The sequence below is a fragment of the Plectropomus leopardus genome, chromosome 21 (assembly GCF_008729295.1).
Source record: "Plectropomus leopardus isolate mb chromosome 21, YSFRI_Pleo_2.0, whole genome shotgun sequence".
In the NCBI taxonomy this organism is placed as follows: Eukaryota; Metazoa; Chordata; class Actinopteri; order Perciformes; family Serranidae; genus Plectropomus; species Plectropomus leopardus.
Window position 1 is genome coordinate 18,455,996 of NC_056483.1, and position 18,468 is coordinate 18,474,463.

An 18,468-nucleotide genomic window follows, 5' to 3' on the forward strand; every position below is an offset into this window, starting at 1 on the left:
TTGGAAACGAAGTATTCAGAATGGCTTGAAGCCTGAGGTATTGGCTCACAGGGATTATTTTTATGTATGTGTACCTCATCATTTGAAACTTTGGCCATGTTTAATATGAATATGCAACATTATATATGTATATGTATATGTGTGTGTGTATATATATATAATGTAATTTGTCCCTTTTAAGGGTTTCAACACATGCACTTTGAGACTGTGTGCAGTCTGTATGTATTTATTTTCAGATTGTCAAAGCTCGCTTTCAGCTATCTTGCCATTATCTGCCATATCATCATTAGGATGGTGTTAGGGGCTGTTTCCTTGTATATGATAAATTGATCTGTTATGTGATTAACTATATCCCCAGAGATACCATATTTTCAGAATAACCAGCAAATCTATAATAATCTGTCTTTTTATTTATCTCTTGCTGCAGGCACTTTTCCACGGCAAGTTCATCGACACAGGCTTCTCTCTCCCTTTCTACAAACGCATGCTGAACAAGAAGCTAATACTCAAAGACCTGGAGTCCATCGACCCAGAGTTCTACAACTCTCTTATATGGATCAGGTAATTTGTGTCTTTGGTTCACACGACCTTCAGAATGTATATGTGTGTTATTGTGGTAGGGAAATTAACACGTGCATATATTAATTTTTATAATCACTTTACTGTAAAGCATTTAAGATTGAAATAGTTATTGATTGTTGATTTGACAGCTCTTAATATCACAGCAGTTTACTGTAAGTGGAGCCTTTGATTAAAGAGTAATTTTGTGCTTTCTTAAATAGAGTACTTAGTGATTGTCTAGAGGCTAATCTTCCAGGGTCCCTCGACCGCTCTCTTATGTGCACACTGTTGGTTCAGTTTATTTTGCCAGATATACTGAAAGTGCCCTATGTTAAACTCTGGAGGGAGCTGTAGTATCACAGAGAAGGCTGGGCTTAGCACATTCCACTTACAGTTGCAGCACCAACTGCAGTATTTTCTTCCTGAGCTATATGGGATCACTAGAGAAGATAAAAGGGCAGATTGAAGCCCAGTATAACAGTCACAGGAATTAACTTTTTGATTTTTCTGTTCTTTAGCACCAATGAGGCACAAGAACAATCTCAAAGTATCAAGTGAATGACACATCTGTTGTTCCATATGAATGTTTTCAGCCTTTGCTCCCTGTCATGTTTGTTTTGCCTTAAGCTTTTAGGAGAGTCAGAGTTACTGTAAGTTAAATAAGTACATAACATCAAATATGAATATTCAAGGCAGAAAGTTTGTTGATATTTGAACTTAACACCCAAACAAATACACCCCTCCTGTCATGTGCTAGATTTAACTTCTTCCCCTCCCATACCATGGCCTTTCCCCAGTCCTGTGCACAAGCAGCGGGGTTGGAAATGAACTTTTTTTGTCTATCTGGCACTGTGGCTGGTGTGTGGCCTATTTGATTTGCATTTTACAGCAGGGCACACAGCAGACAGCTAGTCGACTGCGAGGAGATATTTGACAAAAATATGTATTGGTTTAGAATCAGTGATTGAGCCTGTAAGTTTTTAGGCAAAGCGTTAATGTGTTAGAGTAAGGACTGTGGATCAAGAAAACATGGGAACTCAACCACAAAAAGAGATGTGGAAAGTGGACAGAATCCACACGTACAAGAGTGCTAATGACAGAGGGAGAGGGGGTAAGAGGGGGTAAGAGGGGGTGAGGCATTTATTGCAGACATGACAGGATGTATGAATAGTTATCAGAAAGATGGCACAAACACCAGAGACTCAGCCAGTGTTTGCTTACCTTTAAAAGGCTGTCTTATTTTATGCTTATGAATAGAAACTTGAATATCTTAGACTTATTTGTTTGTTTTTGCAACTACGAGCTCTTGATTTTGCTTTGGCAGTAACACAATCTCGTCTCTCCTCAGGGACAACAACATTGAAGAGTGTGGTCTGGAGATGTACTTCTCAGTGGACATGGAGATCCTGGGGAAGATCACCTCTCACGACCTCAAAGCTGATGGTGCCAATGTTCTAGTCACCGAGGAGAACAAGGAGGAGTACATCAGGTTCAATAAAGCTGCTGTTCTATTGTTATGGTCTATGTCTGACCTCTGATTATCATTTTGAGTAACTTACAAAGTCCATCTTTGCTGTCTGGGTTACAGTCTGATGGCAGAGTGGAGGTTCTCTCGCGGGGTAGAAGGTCAGACCAAAGCTTTCCTGGACGGCTTCAATGAGGTCGTTCCACTTCAGTGGCTCCAGTACTTTGATGAAAAGGAGCTTGAGGTGAGCAGTGTGGCATGATGCTGGTAGCGCAGTAACAAGCTCTGTCCCATTTGATGCTTTAGCGTTCCCACAGTCATGGAAAGATAATCTTCTGTGGATAACCTTTCACCTAACAGGCATTGCGGTTCATTTAATATCTGTAGCTGTTGAAGTAACATTGTTTTGATATGTGCCAATGTGTGACACAGACAGCTAGCGTAGCTGACTAAGCCAAATAACACAATACCAAAGCTGATATTAGCTGATAAGCTAAGCTATACCACAAGCTGATATAGCTTTATATTCAGTGTATCTAAGTACATTGTATCAATTAACATTCTGCATAGCATTGTTTTAAACAGATCCCCATCACAGACTAACATGCATGAGGTAGGTGGGGCAACAGGAGATTAACAACTAGCTCGGCGGACGTAAATTGCGCATTACTCTGCCTGTATGTGAGGCACTTTTGCCAGATATTTTGAAAGATTCCCGTGTTTTCGCCCTTACGTGCAAATGATTTTTTACCCCCGCATGCCCCAGCCTGCCGGACTCACACACAGAGCTCTCCTCTGGAAAATGCATCATAGACAAATGTCTTAATCTTATTGCAAATTAGAAATGCAGTTGGTGGGATAAAAACTTTAAAAGATTGTTTTTATGTATTTGTAACCTAAATAAACAAGAAAAATGTTTTCGTCATTTCTCCAATACCACCAGCAGAACCTTTAACGTCGGAGCTTATCAATACTCCAGTGTGTGTGTGGGTTTTTTTTATTTTTTTTATTTTTTGTAGTCCCATTAGCCTGCCCCCACTCCACAGAGCTTTGAACCCTTTGAGCATCACTTAAAGATGAAAGAATTTGGATTTTAATCGAAAATCATATTTTCTCTGTACTCTTTTGGTGTAAGAATTCTCTCTAGTCTTTAGGTATTTGCTTTATGTTCGACATGTCATTCATGCACTTGCATATGTGTGTTTGGCCCAGGTGATGCTGTGTGGCATGCAGGAGGTAGACCTTCAAGATTGGCAGAGGAACGCAGTGTACCGCCACTATACAAGGAACAGCAAACAGATCATCTGGTTCTGGCAGGTACAGTCCCAAAAACAGACATTGTGTCCATGTGTCTTACCTGTTATTGTTTACAAAGGAAAGGAGCCGATTATTTCCGCCTCCAGCTCATCACAAAACACTGATGGTTGTCTTTTTTTTTCGAATAAGCGTACTGCATTCGCTGGATTTCTGTCATTTGTGACTGCAATTTCTGCACTATTCAGATGTGGTGGCGCTATTGTAATCAGCAAAGTGGCCAGCCCCATATAAACATGACGATCTGTCACTAACAGACTGGATGATGACATGCTACCACAGCAAAATAAAAAACCTCACTAAAGAGCACAAAACCACCTTTCATTGTCATGTAGTGTTTTAATCCCCAGCTGGTGGTTTTAAATCACGTGCGTGCTCATGATCAGTGATTGTAACACCTGTGAAACAACCTGTGTTGCTCCTTTTAAATGTTTATTTGAATTGTGTCGTATCATCTGATGATTGAAAGCCTGTTTAGTTGGTAGTGCGAGGTCACTGATGAGTGTGTGATGTCGCTTCCTCCCTCCTGCAGCTGGTGAAAGAAGTGGACAACGAAGTGCGACTGCGGCTCATGCAGTTTGTCACCGGAACATGCAGGCTTCCTCTGGGCGGCTTCGCTGAACTCATGGGTCAGTGACAAACAGACACACAAAGAGAGACACATTTACTACATCATCAGTCGAACACAGAGAGCTATGGTTACATGCTATTAACATGTCATTTTTCCATTTTGTTTTTTGGTTTTCCGTCCCATTCTCATCAACGTGATATCTCAGGAACACTTTCTTCAAATTCAGGACAAACATCCACTTAAATAACCTGATTCAAATATGTTGACTGAAGGTTAAAGATCGCTGTGACCTCATGAAACACATTTTTTTGCCATAACTCAATAATTCATACAATAATTATGACACAATTTCACTCAACAACTTTATTTATCCCAAAGGGCAATTTGGTTTCAGCAGTCTACAGACCATACATTTATGAATCAACAGCAAGAGAGTAAGGAGTATGTCAGAGACGATAAATAAATCTATATATTGATATTGTATGGCCCCCTAAGTAATGAAAACAGTTCCGAGTCTGAAAAACTATGAAAAAGTAAATAAGTAAATAAATGAGATTACAAAGGCAAAGGATACACAAGTGGAGAATTCCCAGGATAGTAAAATAAAAATATTCCTTCCCCGAGACTACTGTCAAGGTTTAACAGCCTGATAGCAGAGGGACTAAAGGACTTTGAGAAGCGGTTTATGTTCCTGAGTGGAGTTATATAGATCAAAATGTCCAATAAATTAAAATTTCAAAGTGATGGCATTTTATATCCAAAAGGTCAAAGATCAAATATAAGCAAAAACCCTTTTCTGGCCATTTCTCAGCATTATAACGCAGGAACAGAAAAGGAGGCATTTAGTCACATACTGAATAAGTCACACTAATTTTGGGAATCCACCCTAAAGCTATGCTGAAGATGTGTTTAAGGAATCCACCTTTTAAAAAGTGTAGCTTTTTTGTTGCAACATCCATATTTGAAGCGTTTCATGCTGTCATGGCAACAAATTTCTGTTTTGTCCTGTTCCTCCGGTACTCCGCCACAAGCTCGTTGCTTATGCTGATATTGGGCTTCGGGTGCTGTTGCCATTTGTGAAGAAGCTCTCTGTCAGTCCTCTGTACTCTTTTGTCTCTGTGTGAAGACGGCATGCTTCTTACTGGAGTTTTTTAACTGGAATCATACATGTCAACATTGTGATAACCAAGAATGCACAGATTTATCATTTAAACATCAGTGTCAGCTGATATGGCCTTCTCTGCCATTGGCCTATCAGCAAATAAGATGAGAGGCCATGTTTAACTGTTGTGTCAAACAAATTTTGCGCAGCCTTAAAAGCAGGGCTCGAGACAAACGGTGTCCCGGCATCCTGCGGACAATGAAAAAACATGTTTGGGACAAACAGAAATTTACCCCGAGGAGACCGTCTGAATGAAAGGACACAGTAAACTGACGATCAGAGGACGCACCCTGTTATTTCACTGATAATGCCACATTGCGAACAACGTATCCACGTTGACAGCGGCAGGAAGAGAGCTAGTTAATGTTAGCTGTTAGCTAACAGAGGTGGTATCTAGTTACATGATGATGTGTTCACACTTCTATTAAGTAAAAATGAGTGTTGCACAAATGTAAAAAATAACGTTCTCATGATGTGTTAAAATGTAATTTAATCATTTTTGTTTCTACAAGAAATTTAAATAAATACAGCAGTTTGAAGCAGAAATGCATTGTTTTCACAGTTATAAGATATATATTAGAGAGGGAGATATGGCATATACAGTGAAAAGGCTTTTGAAGCAGTTATCTTATATAATATTATAAAGAAATGTTTTTAATGTGGAAAATAAAGGATAATTTAAAGGTTGTTTCATAAATTTGTATAATTGAACTTGCTATTTCAAAGGTAGTGTAATGAAAGGCCTAATGTCTTTAAAGCAGCTATTTTTTTATCGTGTAGATTTCTGTATCCCCTGTGGTTTTGCCAAAAAGAGGAGGCTTAAAACCGAGGGGCGGTAATAGTTTTACAATGTTCCTCTCACCCCTTATTATCATTTGCACTACAGGAAGTAACGGGCCCCAAAAATTCTGCATTGAGAAGGTGGGGAAGGACACATGGCTTCCTCGGAGCCACACATGGTGAGTGGAGCGCTCTACCTCTGAATGATGCGATTCATTCCTCCCTCACATAGAGTTTTGCCTAGATTTTATTCTTATTATATTATTATTCACTGTGATTAAATGTGTTGCATTATGTTATACACTGGATTCAGTTTTGCGAAGATATTCCAGCCACTGGTTCAGAGAGTTTGCCTGAAAAGTGAATCACAGCTGCTGCAGTTTACTAAGAAAGTTGTGACTATCCCGAGGCTTATGTTTACTCTGTGTATGTTATAGCCAATGAAGCATCTGAGCCGTAATACTCAACTTTCATCTTTGTTTTTTTCAGTTTCAACCGTCTGGATTTGCCTCCTTACAAGAGCTACGAACAGCTGAAAGAGAAGCTGCTCTTTGCCATCGAGGAAACAGAAGGGTTTGGCCAAGAATAAAGGGAGGAGTCCTCTTGTTTTTCTCTCCCTCCCCCGTCGCTGTTTATTCAGCCAAGTAAAACAAACTTAAAAAAAAAAAAAAAAGAATTGCACAAGATAACCACCAATGTATATAAGCTATTTTGTCATTTTAAACCAAATCTTAATTTGCAGCATCATTTTTTGCCGCAATCCCGTTCCCCAGCCCTTAAATATTATATGATACCCCATCATGAAATATGCAAGCATTTCAGCATCTCTGCTCCTCTGTTTAAAAACAGAAATCATGGATATTTTTTTAATTTTCCTCCCCACTGCTGACCGGCTTTTTAAAAGAGACTGAAAGTGTTTTTCGAGAGGATTTTATAGTTGAAGCGCAATCTTCTTTTAAAGCTCTAGTTCTATAGAGCTTCTAAATGGCAAGAGTAGTATTGGGGTCTGGTGCCTGATATATTTTTCCCCCATTGTTGGACTCCTAGTAATTGTTGCAAATTTTGCGTGCTTGCATGGCTGCCTCTGAGGATGAGAAGACTGCTGTGACCACCCTCTACCGCCACCTGTACACACGCAGACATTTTAGCATGGACGCTCCGTCTCTCAATGAGCTTTTTTTACCATTATCATCAAAAAGGTGTTCAGCCGATGAAGCAGAAAATAACGCATCGTTTTTCCCTCAAAGAGATTCTGGACACCAGAAAAAGAAACATCATCAGATCATCCAGTTTGGATAAAAATACGTGTTGGGACAAAAAAAGACCATCGTGGAGAAAGGCGACGATATCAAAAGGAATGCCGGGACACGAGGAAAATATTCCAAATCGGAGGAAAAGAGCGAGTTGTGAGTGGAGGTGGAGCTGCGGGTCATAGTGGTGAAGTTGAAGCCATGGACACTGGAAATGTTCCAGACCAACAAGACTGCAACTCACTGCTTCAGCTGGCAAAATATAATACACACCAAGATGACACATTTACCGTTTTCATTTAAAAATGGAGTTGTTCGGGAAAAAATGTCACAACAGAAGAGACAAATGACGGACCCTGGCTGGGTCATGTGTGCTTGCTGATTCTCCTCTTTTGAATTTTGATCTGGGGCTGTAAAGCATCTGTGAAGCCACAGAGCAACACACTTCAAAAAGCCCTTTTGATATCACAACGAGCACATTATCCCTCAGTTATAGGTATCACAATAGACGACTGCCTCTTCTGCGCATAAAGCCATAAACGTTATCACTGTAACAAGACACATTAAAAAAGCTCACATTTTAATCATAAAAAAAATCTATGTGGCCATTTTGTGTTGTAACTAAGTCCAAATGACACCTCATTCATATAACTGTACATGAGTACATGTACTGAAAGAAACTTTTTTTCAGCCTCTCACTTATTACCAACCATTATTTTAAGCAACTGAAGCAAATGCTGGAAAAAAATTGTGGCATTGTGTTAAACAAAAAAAAGAACAAAAAGTCATTATCATGGCAACAAATGTTCTTGAGAGCTCCACACATGTTGATCAGTGTTCATGGACAAAAAAAGGTATCAAATTACATGTTTTGACTGACTTAGAAGCATATAAAAATATTACACGCAGGCTGTGGAAACCAACCAAGTAAAATAACATAAGAGTTAAACATGTTTTGAGGGGCTGATCGGTCAAATACAAGGTATTGGCAGTGTCATAAACCTGCATGGTATTATTAAAAAGTAACATTTCTGTCTCATGCAGTGTGGATCTGTTATGTGGCTGTGCAGTCGACAGCGTGACTGCAGTTAAGCTACATGAATTGACCTTCCAGCCACAGAGCTGAGCCCTCTGTCAAACATCATACCATTTAAATTCATCCAACTCATGTCCAGTCTCATTCACAGCTTCTGTTCTGAGCTCAGATAGCCTTAGTTTAGTAAAGCTGTGTAAGTGCATCAGTGAAGTTGCAGGAAAAAAACAAGCCTTTCTCATACAGATAATGATTATTCAACTTTATGATTTTATAAGTTAATGAGACACTAAAGTGCCACAGACCAAATAATGTGTGGAAAGCTTCCACAGGCTGATGCAGCATTGCAGTGCTATATGTTGTGTGTTTTTGTTTTGCACCCCCACTTGTCCTTTCTTTCCTTCAGCTCTTCAGGGGACACGTCCTTTGTTTTGTTTTGTTTTTTCAAAAACGTCTGTCTAACATCGTTTCTAAACTCTGGTGCTTATTCTTTGAGTCGGTGGTCTGAACGCAGCAGTGTCAGGCCATCCTCCTCGTTTTCTCTGGCATTGTGTTTTTCAGACCACTGCAAACTGCAGCGAGCTGCTTTAGACTTTTACCAGGAGGAGCTTGCGATTACTCAAATTATCAGTCATGTATATAACATGTATTCAGCTGTCCCTGTGGAAATGCTGAGAGGAGGGACGACAATATGAAGAAAAACATTTACTGTAGCAAAAGGAGCCGACTTAAGAGAAGTCAAAATAACTCTGTGCTTCCTTTTGAACAGAAACCTGTAATCAAGGAAAATCGACTGTGTATGTGAATATTCATTGTATAAAGATAATGAAAGTAAATAAAGTACTTAAATATTATAATTAATTACACAGAGCCGCCGCTCCATTGATGGAAATCTGTGATGCCTTTGTTCTTATCAGAAATGAATGGGATGTTTCAGGTCGCCTTCACTGTAGCCAGCAATCAGATGAAGTAACACCTGGACAGGTGTGTACTCTCAACGCTGAGTCATGATACTGTGCATCATTTCAGTTTGTGATCACGCAGCAGGGAGATCATCAGAGTGCCGACTGCGGTTTAGGCCGTCTGAAACGCATCTAAACTGTAACATATCGCGTGTAGATACACACTGTAAACACCAACTACACTGTACAGAATGCCCCTTTACTGGAGACGATGTGTATAGAAGATTCATTTTTAATCTGCTTTCACCCATTTTAATGAAGAGAGATGGATTTATGAGATACAAATAAATAAGTGAATAAACCCCCTTCATGACCATGCTTTCTTTCTTTTGTTGTGTGATTATCGGGGGGGGCGAGAGGCCTCCTGCTCAGGTTTTACAACAAAACTGTTAAGACTTTTTTTCAGTTCTTAAAAAAAAAGAAAATACAACAACTTTTGGTTTAGTCTTTGTTTGGATTGGATCTTGCCTGTGGAAAGAACCATATTTAATAAATGTATCTTACCATCTTTACAGCTGGTTTGACTTTATTTTTAGTTCAGTCAGTATGTTTATGACTGTAATGCCAACAAACTTTGATATTACATCCTATAGCTGCAGGCCAAAATACACTTTTTAAAAAAAAATTAAATCACCTCCTTGCAAACAAAGGACTTTTGTCATGTGGAACAGGTTATTATTGTCTCATTAAACCAGCTCAGTTTATCCTGTGCTGGTGAAAAAACAGCAAACATTAAATTTAAGATTAGATTTAAGATTTAAATTGTATTTGTGGCCAAGGTTTATTTGTTATTTTGATCTGGAAAAAAATCGGCATTCCCGTAAAACACAGTAAATGCTTATACAAAAACAAGACACACACACACAAAAAAAATCCTGTGATATGAGAAGGCAGTTATTATTTCTTGAGCTGTTGGTATTCATTTTAAGTTTGGGAATCATTTTTTTTACATTACTTAAAAGCACGTCTAAGCATGTAATTAACAATCTGCAACTTTTCCCCAGAAGCACAATATCTGTCAATCTACTTCTCACAGTCCTGCATTTCTCTTTATTGCATTTCTTCCATTTTCAGAACACAAATCTGAATTTTAAAAGTGAAAATATCTTAAACATTATCAGAGAAATGCCAGTGGAGGAGAAATTCAGGCTTGAAAAGATTAGCAGGGCCCACGTAGATCCTGTTTACTACCTCAGTGTGAAATGTTGCATGATGTAGTTTTAAGTTAACTAGAGGCTGAATGATTAGACAGTTTTGTGTTATTAATTATTAGAGAATCAGATTTAAAAATGAAGATTCATTAGCAATAATTAACTGTCCAAAAGTCCCCAAATGCATCATGTTCCACTCAGCTGTTATTAAGGCTGTACAGTATATGAATATTATATCCATATCATGAAGTAAGACTACATAACATCTTAGATTTTGGATATTAGTGTTGTCTTCCTGGTTTCTAAGGTTGCTTTAGAGTAAAGTTATATAATTCTATGAACTTCGTGGACTGCCATCGCTGTTCTATTGTTTATCTTCACCCACTTTCTAAACCGCATAATATCACAAAATTAATATCAAGGCATTTGGTCATAAATGTTGTGATATCTGTGGTAATAACATCTTCATCCTAGTTTCTTCAACAGGTCGACAGCCTCTTTATGGACCTGCAAAGGAACAAAAGTACTGTAAACCAAATGAGTGTGTTCACATCAGCTCGTGTGATTCATGCATCCTGATACCTGGAGGTATTTCAACATCTTCTGCACAGTTAAAATATCACATCTGTGTCAGGTAATTATGAAAACACAGTAAATCTACAGTTAGTAATCCTAAACACTTGTCACACAGGACTAGTTTTACTGTTATACTTTTAGTTATCTGTAATAATTTCAAAGGTTCAATCTTGTCTGTGATTTGTCAACTGAAATCACCCCTGCAAATTACCTACCATGTTTTGTCATGTGATATTTTTAGTGGAATGACCGGGTGAGAAAAGTCACACTGCAGCTATTTATTGGCAGCTTTTTACGCCCATCCCTTCACAACATAATAATGTCTCCCACTGTGTGCCGTAGCAACTAGCCACTGGCTAGTGACAGTTAGGATTAGGGCAAATAGGTCATTGTTAAGGCTAGTATTAGCCAATGTATGATATTCTCTGAGATTTATCTTTTGAAACTTCAGCAAATTAATTTCTTTCAAAAACGTGGGATGAGGGAAATGCGCGACAAAAGAAATAACCCAAAAATGAGCAAGAAATTAGTATAACAAACAGGAAAATTACCTGAAAATTATGACTATTTTTCAACATTAGTTTTTTTATTATTAAATTTGTGATAATTCTGTGGCAGAATGTATTATAATAACCATAAATATAGTTTTTCCCTATTTTCTTTCTTTTTTTGCTTTTTCCCTAGCTTTTTAAAAAATAAATCTTTATTTCTTGTAATGTGCAAAATATTTCCTACCAAGTTGCTTATTCTTTTTTTCCCCATGTTTTTAAAGAATTCACACTATTTTCCTCAAAAAAAAACTAAAATAAAAAAAAGGGACAAATATCTTCTGAACATTTTTCCCTATCTTTTTAATGATTATCAATTTAAAATAATCTCCTTTTTTTAAAAACTAATTTCCTGTCAGGTTTTCCTAATTTCTTGCAATTTTTGGAACATCTCTTGCAAAGTTGCTTATTTTAATTTAAACCTTTTTCTTTAAATTGCTCAGGTCTCAGGTTTAAATGCCTGTGTAAGACGTCTGAACGCAGCACAAAAAAAGCTGATGTTCCAGGTTTTAAAAGGTTAACCCAAATTTAAGAAATAAATAAAAGGAGGGTAGCATGAATGCTTTTAGTGCAGCGTAGTGTGTTTGAGTTGTGCAGAGTGGAGTTACACATAACTGTGCAACACATTCAAGGGATAATCTCAATTTGAGTAAAATACAGACTTTGCTTGTCCTGTGCAGATGCACCACACAAATCACAGACGTGGAGGAGTAATTTTGAAATCACATGATGTCCCTTGGTAATACTAGTCTCATGCATATGGGGCTTTAGCGTGTGTACCTCTTTGTCTTCCAGTGTGTGAGCAGGGTAGTCTTTTGCTTTGGTCAGAAAGAGCCGAGCTCTCTCTGTGTCTTTCATGCCCATGTAGGTCTTTCCGAGCATTAGCAGGTTTTTACTGTAAAAGTTCGGATCAACTGAGAAAAAAATAGAAATGCACATTAATTGAAGCATTTTAAACCGTTAAAGAAATCCTGTACAAGCACAGCGCTGCCCTAATTTAAGAATCTGAGCTGCAGCCAACAGATCAGCCGTTTTTACAGTAAATGCCTCAGTAACTTTATTAGCACCCTGTCTTTTACCTTCTTCAGCTTTCAGGAAAAATTCCAAAGCCTGAAAAAAAAACATGACAAAAAACAGGTTGTTTCAGCCTGAAGCTGTTTTAACAGTCAGTAATGTGCAGTTAGTGACAAGACAAAGGGACAGCAGTGTTGACGGAGCAGTCCTCACCTCCTCATATGTGGACACGGGTGGTGATGAAAAAATGACTGCAGCCACCTTGCGTTGATACCAAGGCAGCTCAGCAAAAGCAAAGCACCTGGAAGAGAAGACATAAATATTTTAAATAATACCTCTGTGACTGAGACCTGAGCAGACTGGCTTGATTTCTTAAGACATGACCCAAAAATAGCAAAAAATTACTAAAGAAATTGCCTTAAATTAAGCATAAAAACCCTACAAGTGCTGTTTTTGTGTAACATATTTTTGAATGTATAATTGAGAGACTTATGAATACTGTTGGCTGTTATGTGTGGGGACATCAGTTTCAAACCCTGTACAGCCTCTATTATATTACTTTCAAACTAGAATAAGTGAAACATATCCTACATCACTGTTGAATGTTATAGATTTTGTGTTAATGTGTCATAAAATGCTAATATGAAGGTCATGGTTTGTGCAATCATACACTGGCTCCCTAAAACTCGAAAATGGTCACTTTAGCTGTTAAGTTTCTGAAATTTTCTCCTAGGATTGGGTTGCAGAAGGAATAGATAAAAAAATGTCCCTCCAATGCCAAAAATGTGTTAAATATGTGATTATGGCCCTGCAAGTTTGTATCCATGTTTGGCTTTATGTATTTTGAATGTTTAGATGCTCCTGACACAACAGAATTGGAAAAAAAAATTACAAAACAAGAGAGATACTCACCAGTAACCCAAAATATGTAACGAAGTGGCATCTTTGGGATTGAGCTCAATGGCTCTCTAAAAAAAAAGCAACATGTTTCTCTTCAGAAAACATTTAAATGTGACATTATGACATTGACCCAGATGTCCTCTCACCTCTAGATGTTCCCTGATGATGTATGAATTTCCAATTTTCACCTTGACTCCCTCGTAATCTCCGACATCACTGAGGCAGACTGCGTACCACTGTCAGGAGGGAAGACGGCTTTGTCAAATCTGACCTCAGTGCATCTTTACAGCTCTTTTAAAAGAAACCACCCTGTGTTAAATCTGCTAATGAACTTGGCAAAATCCAGCAAATCAATGCAAAAAGTAAGTTTCTTTCACTGTGATTGTCACCAACAGTCGTGAAGACACAAACATCCTGACCACAGATGTGCTTATGAGGTAGGTAACTTCTTTTTCTATGAAAAACCAGATGGAGTGAGAATTAAATACAGTGTCTTACTTTGTGTGCCGCAAAACACTTGTCATCCTTCTCCAGTGCCTTCTTTGCATACTCGAAGCCTTCAAACGTCAGCTGCTTCTTCCGCTCCGCCTCCATGTTGGGCAGGAGCGACAGGTCACGAGATGCCCGGGCCAGCCTCCACAGGAACTCCGCATCATCACTGGTAGGAAAAAAAAATCACAACTTAAACTCATAATGTGTATAAAATGTTGGTACTTTCTGGTGGTAACTATAAAAATGAAAATGTGGCAGAGGGCAATGCGCTCAACTTTCAATATAAAAACAATAGGAACAGATGAAAATATCAAATATTACAGTGTACCAAAGCATTCCATTAACTTCCAGTGAGAACAGACGGAAAAACAGAGGAAATATGAAAAGTGAGAACAGAGAAGAGTTGGTTTTGTCCGGAGTGTGACCGAACTTTCTCCTCACCTGTCCTTGTACTGCAGCAGCAGCTGGTACAGCTTTTCTGTTTCTGCACAGCTGTACAGGTAGTCAGCCTGCTCCAACACCTCCACTGCACAAACACACAAAACAGCAGCTACATTTAGACGGAAATGTTCCTAATGCACTTTACCAAATTCAACTACATCTCTCTTTTTATTCCTTTAAGCTGTCCCAAAACTTGAAATCATTATCTTGTAAAAAAAAAAAATGCCAAAAAATATTATGACAAATTGTTCCCACGGGGTAAGATGTGTGTGTTCGCAGAAGATAAGAACTTGTTCCCAAAAAAATAATCAACTTGGCCCTAAAGATGATTAACTCGATCCCACAAGAAATCAACTTTTGCACGCAAGATCATTTTTTTTCCACGTGATTATACCTTGTTACCGAAAAATAAATAACTTGTGCACTCAAGATAATAACATGTTCTCACGAGTTAATGACATATTTCTGCCAAATAATAACTTGTGTACAAGATGAAAAAATATCAATCTTTTAGGACTCTAGAGGCTCTGTAAAGTATTCATTTTTTTCTATAAATACTACTATAATGTTATCTTGAATTCTTTTGGCCTCCATAACTGTGCCAGCTCTTAAGGTCTATCATTTGGATGCTGTTTAGGATTTTGGTATTCTTCAACTGAATTCTGGGGGGGAAAGAACATGTTTGTTTATCAAATCTGTATTTGAAAGATACTTCATATTTAGCCCAGTTTGCCAGCTACCTTTTTCTAAAGCGTGGACCACGGCTGAACTCTGCACTCTGTGATAAGCTTCGTAAGTCAGACAGGATAATGTCGGGAGCCCCAGGAGAAATGCAGCTCTTCTGCTCTGTAAACAAGAAAAGAAGTGTCAAATCAGTTTTATTCATACAGCCCAATATCACAAATTCTCCTCCAGGGGACCATGTCTCATGCATAAGGGAACTTATACATGAGGCAAACTACATCAGAGTTAAAGGTGGTTATTACTTAATGCAAGAGAACCCAGAATAGCCCACAACAGCCCAGAATAAAGTCAATCTCTCCATAGATCTGCATTTACGTAAATCTCCTCTATTTTACGGCTGTTATTTTTGGTGATCATCCTCAGTTGACCCGAGGTTACCTCACACCACAGAAACGGTGTGAGGACACCAGGTCATTGCACTCACCTAAAAAAAACCAATTCTCGATATCAACTTTTTTTGTTGTTGTTGCAATTTCTGGAATGTTTCTTACAGCTAATTGATTTTTTAACCATGTTTTTGAAAAAAATGGTTGAAAGGTTTAAATACTTGTGACACAAGAACAGTGCAGGTTTCACAGGGTTATGGTTCCTGCACGGCAATAACATGCAAATGTTATATATGCTACATATATTTTTTTAAACAAAACTAATACATTCTAATGTAACACAATGCATATATTTTCTCTCTAACTACAACTGATTACGATAAAATACAGTTACTAATCAGCATGTTGTTGATTACCAAAGGGTTACATACAAAAAAAATCTTTTCAGTAAAAAGTTTATATGTTTAATAAAACATTAATTCTGTTGCTTTACATATTTTTGCCGTGCAGGAATGCCTTCTTTTGGCAGATTTTTGGACATTGTCGGTCAGCAAAGAGATAAAATTGAGCGCAAAATTTAAGCACTTTGCATTTTTAACAAAGTCACTACTAATCTGTAAGCTATTACATTCCAAAAGTAACCTTCCCAATACTGATCATGCCCCTTCTTTGAGTTACAAATACCTTTCCTTGAACCTCCCTTAGTGACTGTGGGAAAGTGAACGACCATCCCATTACCATAAATAATCATATTTCCTATAAATAAACATATTTCACAGTTCCTGGCTGTGATTAATAGTATGATTTTGGAGATTTTTGTAAAGAAAACATGCTTTTAAAACCCACTTGTGGATTTTGGGTTCTGATGATGTTTAAAATAAACATAAAATACAACAATTTAAACTTGAATGTCCCCCACTGAAGCTAACTAAAGAATCATAACTCCCTCCTCAGTGCTTAAAAACTATTTGAATTGCCTTTCCCGTTTTGCAGCACTTCCTAATTACTTAACATATAACTAGTTACCATAGTCTTCCTCTATATCAGACTGTACCTGCTCAGAGTAATAATTAAACAGATCCTGAAACAAAGCTGCAGTGTTGATCGGCAGCTCTCTGGCAGCACTAAAGTCTCACTGCCCTTTAACCTACATACCAAAACATACACCTATGTAAGCATACAGGCTCAGCTATCGCTTTAACACCAGCCTCCTTGTTCTTCAACGCGTAGGCTAAAGTAACAAATTTAGAGAATCTGTTAGTAGCGAAAATGACCGATTCTAATAGTGTTGTGCATGATAATAGCACTGATGGTGAGCAGGAATGAAAGGCATTGCTATTTACAGTCAGAACAGTGGCAGTCCTTCTTAAAGCTGTCCAGTAGTTCCGGTTTGTCCCTCTGATCCTGATGCTTTTTGCACCAGATGTTGACAGTAAAGTCCAGCTCACACATCGCTTTAAAACTATCCCAGCCATTGAATCAACCTCCAATCGCTCACTAACCAATACTGACGACGAAATCGAAACTTTATAGAGACCGGTCAGAAAATACAAACAGGGAGCATTCAAGAGCACAAACAGAAAACGTTGCAAAACGATCATTATGGATGTTTGTTTTTAGGGATGTTTGCCTCTTAATGAAAATAGTTTCATTCTAATTCATCCAGTCTGAATCGTTTTTACTTTTTGTTGTTGCCATGGAATAATTTCACTAAATAGATGGTGTTTCTTAGGGATGGGGTGATATACGGGGTCGACTGATTTACCGTCCTGGACAATTATCGGCTGATATTTGACATCTTGATGATTATCTGTATCATTGTTTAATTTTAATGATCGCCAAAAATTTAAATTAATTAATAGATTAAAATTGATTAAAAAGTGCAAAGAAAGTGTCAGCATGGAGGGAACTTTTGCTTTGTTAAACCACAGGGAGCAATATTTATTTATTCATTTTTAATTTAAATTTTCACTTGACGTTATCAAAAACAGTTGCGAGTAACCTGCTCTATATGATGTTGAACATTTCAGTTTTGATTTTACATTGCTAAAGTTATTTAAGCAAAGTTAGTTTTTGTTGGAGTTTGTTATATTCCAAATTCTAAATATTAACAAAAAAAAATCATTTTTATTGTATATGCATATCAGTTATCAGTCTCATTAACCACTAATTACTGGTATTGGCATTGGCCCTGAAAAATCATTATTGGTTGACCCCTAATATAGCCTACTGGGCGGGTCAGGGGATTTGGGTTTTGGATGAGACATACAAATTATGATTTAACTGCTTTTTCTTGAATGTACTCTTGTGTGAAGTTGTCCTATGGTGGGACACAAGGAAGATTAGTTGTTGCTGTGGTAGATTTATAATAGATCCATGGTGGTAGCAACTAATGGGGATCCTTTTAAACAAATAAACACAAAATATAGCCTGTTTTATTGTATGGTTTGCCTTAAAACATGTAGTGAAATTTCAACATGTATATTCAATTTTAATCTTGAGTATTGTTCATATTTTTCTATTTTCTAATTTTAAATAATTTCTAATCTTCTACGGGACTGTTTGTTGTTTACACTGCATCATTTTAGAAAATATTTCAGCACTTCAGAAAACACTACAACATTTACCAAAACACTGCAATACTTCCCATAACACTATAAAATTTCTAAATACTGCAACATTTCTCAAACCACTACATGTCCCCAAACAAAATATTTCAGAAAACATAAAGACGTTTACAAATACTGCAGCCTTTTCTAAAACAAAACACAGAAAACAACCAAATTTTTCCCATAATACCGCAATATTTTCAAAAACTACATTTCCCAAATGTTGTAGTCAATACTAGTTTCAAGACCAAAAAAACAAAACAAAATAAACGCACTCATAACTTGGTGAACATTTACACGGGATATCCTAAATGCTGTCTAAAATGATAATAAGCTTCAACGTCTTAAAATAGTAGCCTAAAAATATTGTTGCAAACTGTCTTTGTTGAATGCACCACGGAAAATAGCTGTCCCCTTGAAGTGTGCTCGACTGGAAACAACCAAATCGTATTAGAGTTCCGCTGTAAATTCACGTTAGCTTTTTTTTTTACATCACAGTGTCACTTCAAAGTTGCATTTCATCAGCATAAATGTATCTGCCACACATAAATTAGCTCCGAGTGTGACAC

At 37.6% G+C, this 18,468-nt stretch overlaps 2 protein-coding genes across 3 annotated transcripts in view; one reads left to right on the forward strand and one right to left on the reverse strand.

The window, feature by feature from the left end:
- LOC121960869 (NEDD4-like E3 ubiquitin-protein ligase WWP1) overlaps positions 1 to 6,532 on the forward strand; it is a 33,070-nt gene extending 26,538 nt beyond the window's left edge. For both annotated transcript variants that reach the window (XM_042510754.1, XM_042510753.1), the window contains 7 exons: positions 428 to 561; positions 1,910 to 2,050; positions 2,150 to 2,270; positions 3,239 to 3,343; positions 3,873 to 3,969; positions 5,960 to 6,032; positions 6,343 to 6,532. In XM_042510754.1, coding sequence (XP_042366688.1) covers positions 428 to 561; positions 1,910 to 2,050; positions 2,150 to 2,270; positions 3,239 to 3,343; positions 3,873 to 3,969; positions 5,960 to 6,032; positions 6,343 to 6,442 — 771 coding nt within the window. In that variant the 3' untranslated portion in view covers positions 6,443 to 6,532. The remainder of the gene's footprint in view (positions 1 to 427; positions 562 to 1,909; positions 2,051 to 2,149; positions 2,271 to 3,238; positions 3,344 to 3,872; positions 3,970 to 5,959; positions 6,033 to 6,342) is intronic.
- A 739-nt stretch (positions 6,533 to 7,271) lies between these two features.
- Positions 7,272 to 16,797, reverse strand: rmdn1 (regulator of microtubule dynamics 1). The gene is made up of 10 exons (XM_042510755.1): positions 16,634 to 16,797; positions 14,961 to 15,066; positions 14,221 to 14,305; positions 13,786 to 13,945; positions 13,434 to 13,523; positions 13,300 to 13,355; positions 12,601 to 12,688; positions 12,453 to 12,483; positions 12,154 to 12,287; positions 7,272 to 10,756 (listed from the first exon to the last, which is right to left on the reverse strand). The coding sequence occupies exons 1-10, from the start codon at positions 16,763 to 16,765 to the stop codon at positions 10,715 to 10,717; spliced, it is 924 nt and encodes a 307-aa protein (XP_042366689.1). The 5' UTR covers positions 16,766 to 16,797; the 3' UTR covers positions 7,272 to 10,714.
- Positions 16,798 to 18,468: the final 1,671 nt, after the last annotated feature.